Here is a 9,800-nt window from a genome sequence, read left to right on the forward strand (position 1 = left end):
AGCTTCAGGATCCACACAAATCTCTCCTTTGGTCTAGCGCACACTGTGATCTTAGGCTTGCCCAAGAACTAACTTCCATCACAGCCCTGACAATATCGATTGATCTGGCTTAAAGGTACATCAGTAGATTGATTTTTGTTTCCCCCTCTCAAACTAAAAAGGATCATAGCAGTGTTAGTATATTCCTGTTTCCACATGCTGCTGTACACTGAATGAATAAATAATAACGTTACTTGGAAAACTTTGGTCGATGGAAAAAAAGGTGCTGGTCTTGAATTGCACTGTGAACTGGTTTGGGTGCTTCCTTAGCTTGTCCATTGTGAGTGGCACTAAGGATTCTACACTATCCATTCTGACCCATTATTTCAAAAAAAAAAAAAAAAAGCGAAGGTTACTTAGAAGTTTAGGTCTGGGGTACAGAAATGAACCCCCGCAGAGGGGAAAGTATCCTCTTGGGGAGGTTACTAAGCAACAGCGCTGTGACTTCCCTCTAAATCAGGGGGGAAGGAAACATATTCATCAGGAGCCTTTGCTAATTTGTTTCCAACTTAAGGACAATTAGGCAATTCTACACTCCCACCCAGCTTCTGCAGGTTTTCTCTCACAACTAGATAAGAAAATAAAAATAAATAAAAAAAAATCTGGAAACAAAGAAGTCTATGAAACTAACTTTGGCTTCACTTGAAGGAACACCTAATAATCATCATGGGCCTTGAGAGTCAGCCCATAACTGTTTCATACTGCTTCCTCTTTTTGAAAACAAAACAAGACAAATATGTCTTGTTTTGTTTTCTACTGTCCCAAAATATTACTTGTTCGGGAAACACGTCTTAGCTGAGGCATTTCCATAGCTGTTGCAGCATAGAATCCTTTAGGTCATAAATATGTTCCGCATAAGAAAAGGCAGTGCCTCCCTCTTTAGATACTCCACGTAAGAAGAAATGGAAGGCGATGAGGAAGAAACACCAAATTCTTCTAGCCCCTCGCATTTCGCATTTCTTTACTTCCAGGTGGCATTTAACTTCCAAGTTCTCAGAAACCCCAACAGGAAGGCAGGCGGATTCGGGCGGTGCAGGAAACCGGCTCCCACGGTGGGCAGACTAGCTACCAGCGGGATTTAAAACCGCTACGGAGGAGGCGTGGCTCTGGAAGGGCGGCGCGGCTTGGCGGCGGGGCGGGGCGGGGGCGGGGCTCCGGGAGGCAAAGCCCGGTGCAAGAAAGACGCGAGCTCCGGGAGCCAGCGTCTGTCTCTTTAAATGCCAAGGGCTTCGCTCCCGCCCGGCTGCCCGGAGCCGGATCTACAATCCCGTCCCTCCCGCTCCGGCGCTTGTTGCTCGCCTGGTCCGAGCGGGAGCTGCGGACCGCGGGAAGCCCAGCTACCTCCTTCTCCTTTCCTCTTCGTGCTCCACCTTCCGAAAGATCTGCGTGAGGGGTTGCACAGCAGCGAGCGTGAACAGGCATTGCCCCCACCATCTTCAATTCTTGGGGTGCTACGCAGCCGTGAGGGGCGGGAAGGGGAGAAATGCGTCTTTCCCCGCTGCCTGGCTTCGTCCCGGTCCGCGCCAGGAGAGGAGGCACTGCGGAGCCCACACCTGCGAACTCGCCCTAGAAGTCTCAGGGTGCGGCTGGGCGCCCCTCCCGGTCCCCCAGGGCTTCCACCTCTCCGCGAGTGAGTCGGCGCAGGTAATCGGAACCCCAGGGCGGGCGCGCGGGGGAGGGGCCGGCAAGCCTCAGCGAGGACTTTGTCGCAGGTGAGCCAGGTGGGTGGCTTACCTGCCACGGCCACGCCGGGGGAGCCTCTCTGATTCCTAGGGGGTGCAGGCATTGTGGGACGTCTAAGGGCTAGCTAGGACCCGGAGTGGGAGGGGAAGTTAGGAAAGAGAAGGAAATTGGAATAAAGTTTCCATTTCCTTCCCCCCTCCTGACCTGGGTTGGCAGGTAGGGCGCGGGCGGAAGCTGTAGGAACAGCTGATGCAATACGCTTTGACCGGGGCCAGGTGATAGCTAGAGGCTGGGGGCAGCTGGAGTGACCATGTCTCCGGTAATCGTGACCCTAGAGCTGGAGAAACGCGAGGAAGCTCGCTCCCTAGAATCCCCCTAAAATGGCTCCAGGTACCCCCCCCCCCCCGTTTCTTTCACCGGAACAAAACGTCTTTCCCTTGAGTGGCACCTACAAATGCATTTTTCTTGTCTCCTTTTCCAACAGGTGGCTTTAGCCCCTGCCCCGGGACCAGTGCCAATGACTCTGGCGGTGGTTTCGCTTTCTCCTCTCGCAGTCCTGTGAACGAGTGTCCACAGCGTGATGGGCAATCAGGTGGAGAAACTGACCCACCTAAGTTACAAGGAAGTTCCCACGGCCGACCCGACCGGCGTGGACCGAGACGATGGGCCCCGCATAGGAGTCTCTTATATTTTCTCCAATGACGACGAGGACGTGGAACCGCAGCCACCGCCCCAGGGACCTGATGGCGGAGCGTTGCCGGACTCGGGGGACCGGCCTCCTCTGCCCCCGCCGCAGCCCTATGACCCGCGGCAGCATGAGGTGGAATGCTCAGTGTTTTATCGCGACGAGTGCATCTACCAGAAAAGCTTCGCGCCGGGGTCGGCAGCACTAAGCACCTACACACCCGAGAACCTGCTCAACAAGTGCAGTCCGGGCGACCTCGTGGAGTTTGTGTCGCAGGCGCAGTACCCTCACTGGGCTGTCTACGTGGGCAATTTCCAAGTGGTGCATTTGCACCGGTTGGAGGTGAGCAACAGCTTCTTGACCGATGCAAGCCAGGGTCGACGTGGCCGAGTGGTCAACGATCTGTATCGCTACAAGCCACTGAGCCCCAGCGCTGTGGTGCGAAACGCGCTGGCCCACGTGGGCGCCAAGGAGCGCGAGCTCAGCTGGCGCAACTCGGAGAGCTTTGCCGCCTGGTGCCGCTATGGCAAACGCGAGTTCAAAATCGGTGGCGAGCTGCGCATCGGCAAGCAGCCATACCGTTTGCAGATTCAGCTCTCGGCCCAGCGCAGCCACACTCTCGAGTTCCAGAGCCTGGAGGATTTGATCATGGAGAAGCGGCGCAACGACCAAATCGGACGCGCGGCGGTGCTGCAGGAGCTCGCCACCCACCTGCACCCGGCTGAGCCAGATGAGGGCGACAGCGAAGCGGCTCGGACTACACCGTCTCCCTTGCGCCCCCCTGCACCGGGCTCCGAGGAGGAGAATGGAGACTCGGTGGTGCACTGATACTTAGCTTAGACTCAGAGCTGCAAAAGGGAGCTGTTTGCAACGGCCGCGCCCCCTTCCTCCCCACCCCACCCTCTTCGCCTGGGCCTCATTTGATATTCCTGGGCCTTTTGGAAAACGCAGAGTTTGTGAAAAGCACAACCGACTTTGAACGGGGGAGGAGGAAGGGGACGGAGGGAGCAGGTAGGAGCACTTTGGCTGGTAGGTGGTCATGGGGAGCATTTTCTTTCGGGGGGAGGGGACCTCCTTCTGCCTTCCTTTCTGAGTTGAGGTAAAGTGTGAACTTGCTTGGAGTTTCAACCCTGACAGATCTGGGACCAAATTCAACCCTTCCTTATACAAACAGGCTTGGGGAATTGCGGAGTAACTGTGCCCTGCATTTGGCCTCTCTGTGTCCCTCCCTACTTTCTGCTAGGAGGATGCAGGGTACAAAGGCCGGAGGGGGTTGGGAGGCGCCGCCGCAGGGCAGCTGGAAGAGCTGCTTATCTGCTTCCCCCACTGAGCTGTGCTTAGGATCCTAGAGGCTGGAGTGATTTATTTTATGGGTTCCTGGGGCACAGGGCTGCTGAAACCACAAGATCTGGGAGCAGCAGACCGAAACCAAACAGCCCCCTTATTAAGTGCAACAAATACTTTAGCAAACTCAGGCTACAGGCTACAAACAGAATCTTCTACCTCTGTTCCTTCCATCCCTAAGTACCTCCTCTTGGGAAGCTGGCTCTAAGCAGAGTCTGGCTCCCAACCCATTCACGGTTACAAGTAAATCATTGTCAAGGACCAGCCAGAGAAAGGATTCAATTAAGGTGCCGTTCTGCTGCCTCTGTTTTTGGCCTGCTGTTGTGGACTCTTAGAGCTATGGCGGTGATATCAAGGGAGGCAATAGCCCTTTGTGTCTCTGATCTAATTAAACCTGCTTGGCACGTTCATCTGCAGGTCACAGATGGGGTTGGCTTGTGCCACCCCATAAAATATCCTCTAGGGAATCCGCCAGTGATGCCCTGGCAAGAATTAAATCTCTCCTTATCCCCTTGCCGATGGTGAGAGTAACCCTGTAAAAATAAAGCTGGACCTAGGATTCTTTTTGCTTTTTGTTTTTCTCTTCTTGGTCCACCTTCCTCACCATGGCTTTGTTCTGCCTGGTGGTAACAGACGGTTGCTGTGGTCTGGTTAGGATTAGGTTTACTTTGCCATCCATGGTTGAGAAGTTTCATTCAAGATGCAAAGTCTTGTTATATGGGACTCAGTTTCTCGGTGACTTGAGAGTGGTGACATGAATCACACAGGTTTTGATTATGGTCCCAAATGTAGGTTGGTGATGCTGGAATGTGTGGTGGTTGATTGACAGTTAGCAATTGGGTCTGCTGCTGAACTCACTCCCATGCACTTTAGTGCAAGGCTTTATGATGGCTGCAGCCTGTCCCCTAAATTGTGGGCAGGGCTTTTACAGCAGAGTGCTGTCAACTGCTCTCAAAAGTTGAGCATGGTTAAAGGCCTTTCCTGCCTCCTACGGTCATTGTACTACACTGGATAAGTCATTTATAACTTAGTTCTTACCCACTGGAGCAGAATCTTACTCGAGTGCCCGGAAGCCATGGCCATTCTTGGGCTCCTTGCTTAGGAATCTCTAAATCCCACTTCTTTTTTTTTCAGACATAAAAGTTGATATGCTATTTTTTTAAAGCCTAGATCTTCATAGTACCTCAGCATGAAACTTTTTCATTATAAAGGCATTAAATAAATCTCCTGCTTTCATGGTGATTTACCAAACAAGTCCTCGTTTTTTTGAACGTTAAAGATGAGTATACACCAGCCATGGTTTGGGACAATGTGGGAGAATCCGTTTCTGATGGGAATGTAGATCTGATTTCTGTGTACTCATAGCTGTTTGTTTATATGGTCTTGTTCTTGGAACAGCAGAACAGATACACACAGGCGATGACATTTAGGAACACCTATGTCTAACAGATTTCGGAATCAACAGGACAACAGGAGGGGAAGGATCAGAACAGCTGTCCCCAGTGGTTTTGGGAGAGCCAACTCTTCCTGCTCTCCCATGCCTGCCTTCTTCATCACCCCCCCTACACACACACACACAGTCTGTGCACACTCGGTGTAGCAGGTGATTTGTATTATACATGGAGTGCCCCCAAAGGAAGAACTCATAGCTTCTTCTTACCACACCTGTAGCAATCTTCCTTTTTGGAGCTAGATGTTTTCCAGGTGGTATTTTTTGGACTGTGCTGCCAACAATTCAGCTGGGTACCAGTGAGGACAAGTATGTAATACTTAGGAAGAGCTATCCCATTGGAAATCCTTTTGGGGGGGGGGGCAGAAGGTCTTTACTAGTGGTTCTGAACCTGTGTATCGAGACACTTTGGGGTACATACCAGGTATCCTGGCTATCAGATGTTTACATTACAATTCATAACGGTAGCAAAATTACAGTTATGAAGTGGCAATGAGGTAATTGGATGATTGGAAGTCACCACAACGTGAGGGGTTGTATTAACCTGTCTCAGCATTAGGAAGGTTGAGAGCCGCTGGTTTGAAGTAAAACAGCATCAATTTAGGACTCTAAGAAGAGGGTTGTGTCAGCTCTTGGTTTTTAAGACATCTGTGTTGTGGGGGAAAAAAATCATTTCTTTTAATGTCCTGGCAATGGCTACGTTTGGCACTTTAGAAAACAAAAGTATATTTAATAATTTTTGTTTCTCCTTAGGAATAAGACATAGAACTATTTTGTACTGTGAATTATGGACGCTCTTTGAAGGAAAGAAATATTGATTCCAATGTTCTTCTGAAGCTCTGGAAGGGATGAGCAGGACCCTGTGGAACACGCACTAAAAGAAACCAGACAAATTCTATTTTCTTACCTGAGCAAATATTTTATTGAGACTGCATATGTATGTCAAAGGAGCCTACAACTTCGGCTACACAACTTTTTCTATGGGAAGAACTGGTACTTTTGTAGCTTTTATTCCACGTTTAATTTAAAATGACTTTGTAGCAGTGAAATGTCTAGCAGAAGACTTTATTCCAGATCTTGAAGATGATTTTTAGTTTTTATGAAAATGGTTCAGTGGTTCAGCCTCTCAAAGCATCGGTGCTTCTGGGCCTCAGGGCACCCTTGGACAAGAACAACCACGTGAAAACATATTTTTTGGAAGCAAAACTTTAATTTTATATGATATATACTATGGAAAGCTAAGAAAATTTTAGAACTACTTGTTTTTCTTTTTGTTTCTTTTTCTTAAAATGGGATCCACTGTGTTGAAGACTCTTGATATAGTATGTGCTTGTTTAGCCATTTTTTTTAAAACAAATTAAAAGTGCTAATAATCATCCGACAAATTTGTTTGGAAAGTTAGATTTTATTTGTGAATTATCAGGATAATGATAACTTTGACCGCTTTCTTCATCTTTTCATTATGCTGTTTTGTTCTTGGTTCTAATCCTGTGGCCTGTGTAGAATTACCATCAGGATACAGACTCCACATGCATTTTGTTTCCCAGAAAATTGTGGAAACCTTAATTTTGTTTGAAGGTTGTATGTTAAATTGACTTTCTTTCACCACTTCTTGAGGAGGAGGTTCTAGTTTGAAATTGTATCATTTCCTTCAAAGTGAAGGGCAGTACTTAGCTAAATAAAAGATTGATGGCATCTTTTAAGCCATTTCCTGTTCACTCTGTCTTATTAAAATAAAAGCTGTCAAATTCTTTTGAAAAATGTTATGAGGGTTCCCAATAAACCATCTATTATCAGAGCTCATTGCATTCATTTCTCCACATACACACCTTTTCTTTTGACATTTTTGATCTTAATTCAAGCTGCTCAGCAGCTTACTGTAATAATGTTTGAAAAATATTAGTGTGTGTCCTCCTTGCATTGTTCAGAGAATAGTTTAGTGGATTCCTTTAGTGGTCCAAACTCATGTATTTATCAGACGGGAGTTAATTAACCATTGCTTTATGCTGTCTGTGTTCTTCAAGTGTCTTGAAACCACACATCTTCAAGACGCAGTTTTCAGAAACAATGTCAATGTGGCCAGAAGATACACTTATCATGGAGTCTACAATGGGAAGTTCTGTGTTTGGCAACTTGTGTTGAACTTTCATTGGTTTCACAGCCTTGGGTAAAGCACCGTCCTTTTCACGTGGTACTGTTGGTATGGCAACGGATACAGGTGCGTGTAGTTGGGAGAACAAACACGACACCTAAGAGGGTTCCTTGGAGGCCCCCCAGCCTCTGAAAGTATCACCACCATCTCAAGAGGTTTCAATCCAGGCTGAGAATTCTAAGTAACAAAGTTGAGTGAGGTGACAAGAAGCCTAAGCAGCAAGAGGCCATTTTCCCTACTGGAGTCTCACAGTTCTCCTTATACAAGATGCTTTGGGGAGGGAAACCTAAGGTAGAATTTGCGCTAATTCTTTGGTAGTCTTGGTAGAGGCTGCTGTTCCTGCTTTTTCTAAGTGGACTTAGCTTGCCTGATGTAGGAAAATGACATGTTCCGAAGCATTTAAAAGGACCTCTAAAATGAACCGGCTCAGAATAGGTGCAAAAGGCTTCTATTTCCTTTTACTGAGTTCGCTGGGGAAACTGCTTATTAAACAAATATAGCAATTTCCCTGGGGAATAAATGCACTTGCAATCACAGTAAGGGTACAGTCCTGAGCATTATGAAGGGCCAGAGGATGTTGAGCCCAGCCCTGAATCAGTCTGTAAAAAAAAAAAGAAAGAAAAAGGAGAGATTCTTTAAAGAAGAATGATGCTTATTTGAGACTAGCAATACATGTGCCACGCTAAACTATGAGTGAGCTCAAACAAGTTGAAGCCAAGGGGAGGGCCTTAAACACAGGGTTTGGGAAGCAGTAACCACAGTAGATAAGAAGAGTGGTTGAGCAGACAGTTGCCAGGCAGCTGCCCCATAGAGTTCGTTTGGTCGAAGGTTCCATGGCTTCTGTGTAAGCTTGTGGTTTTGGCAGAGTCTTTTGCTCTAGAGACTATCAGAGACTCACATAATAACTAGTCATGACTTCCTGGCCAAGAGACTCCATTTTGACTCCGATATAATTTTCATCTTTCTCACTAGGAGTCGGAACACAAGGAATTTAAAATATATGTATTTTTATTAAAATACATATGAAACGGTCCAGTCCCTGAACTTGTTGGTAAAGGGAAATCATTTATGTGGGACAGGCTATAATAGAGATGGTTCTGCAAAAGGCTGCCGTTTTATAGGCATATGAATAAAGGAAACAATGCATGTTTAAGTAAGAGTTTGCAACTGGCAGAAAAGAAGCTTGTCATAGAATCAGACAGAAACACAGGTACAAATGATAGAGATCATGAAGTCACCAACAGAGCTGATACTTACTAAGTCGCTAGCTGGGAGGCTCCTCAGTTCCCATAGCGTACCTAAAGTACAACGATGAAGTATATCCATAGTCACGTCCATTTAAATAGACAAGACAGGTAACAAAATGATAGAAGTATTTGATCATAGCTGGGATGGAGTTCAGGGAGGATGTGTACTCTTCACAAGAGGTGCTCTCCGCCTGTGAGTCAGAATGCTACATACATGTCAAGAGGCAGGGGATGGATCATGCACTTGGGAGCGAGTGCAGACACTTTCATCAAGGCAGGAAGACTGGAGAGTAAAAGAATGGACTTAGTGCTCTCAAAATGCACTTGTTCCAACTGCTGGTACTCATGGACTTCTCCAACTCATGCATGAGTTCTTTTGTTCCTCGGAGCAGAATAAAGCAGTGACTGAACGCCTAGATGTGTATCAAGTTGGTGTCGCTGGATCAAACGTTCTGTCATCTCACAGTGGCTTTTTATGAGGCTTGGGGGTGGACAGCCAATGACTGTCAGAGCTGGAGATTGTCCTTTGAATACTTTGCAGGCCTTAGATTACTACCATAGGGAGTAGAGTATAGATTCATGCCTCGATCCAATGCAGGAGAGTAGACACACGGGTGGACACGGCTAGATGAGAGGGAAATAGCAGGATTTACAGTCTTGGACTTATTACTGGGGAGGAGGGAATTGTGTTCAGCTGGTAAGCGCCTGCTGTGGGCCGCTAGTGCTGTAATGATCTCACGAGTGGTCACGAATGGCTCCAAGGATGCTCTCTAGACCACATCCTTTGGGAAGCATAGAACTCAATCAAGTCGCAGGGTGGCTCTCTCACTATTCAGTACATTCTTCTTAGTCTTGTAACTTAGGATGCTTCCCTGAGGGAAAAAGGCCTGCCTGGACACAAAGTATGTTTGAGACTTCAAAGGACTTGCATTTTCCTACTGTGGCCTCTGCTTATTATCTAGTGAAACCAGGAAGAAATTACATACTTCCTGGAATACTAGATTTCTTCTTTTGTACAATGCACTATTTCAGTCATATTGTATAATAATCCTCTGTGTATATGACATTGTAGCATTTAATAATAATAACAAGTCAGCATAAACATTATTATATAAATATACATTGTAATTAATATACGTTTGGACTATATTTATCTTAATGTCAGTCATAAGGGCAAAATGAAACAATGAAACAAGTCCT

General features: G+C 46.9%; 1 protein-coding gene across 1 annotated transcript; it reads left to right on the forward strand.

Annotated features, from left to right (window-relative positions):
- The first annotated feature begins 1,266 nt into the window (after positions 1-1,266).
- Positions 1,267-7,000, forward strand: Fam84b (family with sequence similarity 84 member B). The gene is made up of 3 exons (XM_013348901.2): positions 1,267-1,683; positions 2,207-3,418; positions 5,955-7,000. The coding sequence occupies exon 2, from the start codon at positions 2,303-2,305 to the stop codon at positions 3,233-3,235; it is 933 nt and encodes a 310-aa protein (XP_013204355.1). The 5' UTR covers positions 1,267-1,683; positions 2,207-2,302; the 3' UTR covers positions 3,236-3,418; positions 5,955-7,000.
- The last annotated feature ends 2,800 nt before the right edge of the window (positions 7,001-9,800 follow it).

The sequence above is a fragment of the Microtus ochrogaster genome, chromosome 15 (genome assembly GCF_000317375.1).
Source record: "Microtus ochrogaster isolate Prairie Vole_2 chromosome 15, MicOch1.0, whole genome shotgun sequence".
NCBI classification, from domain to species: Eukaryota; Metazoa; Chordata; class Mammalia; order Rodentia; family Cricetidae; genus Microtus; species Microtus ochrogaster.

Coding starts and splice junctions, on each gene's coding strand:
- Fam84b (XM_013348901.2), top strand. CDS start 2,303: ATGGGCAATCAGGTGGAGAAACTGACCCACCTAAGTTACAAGGAAGTT.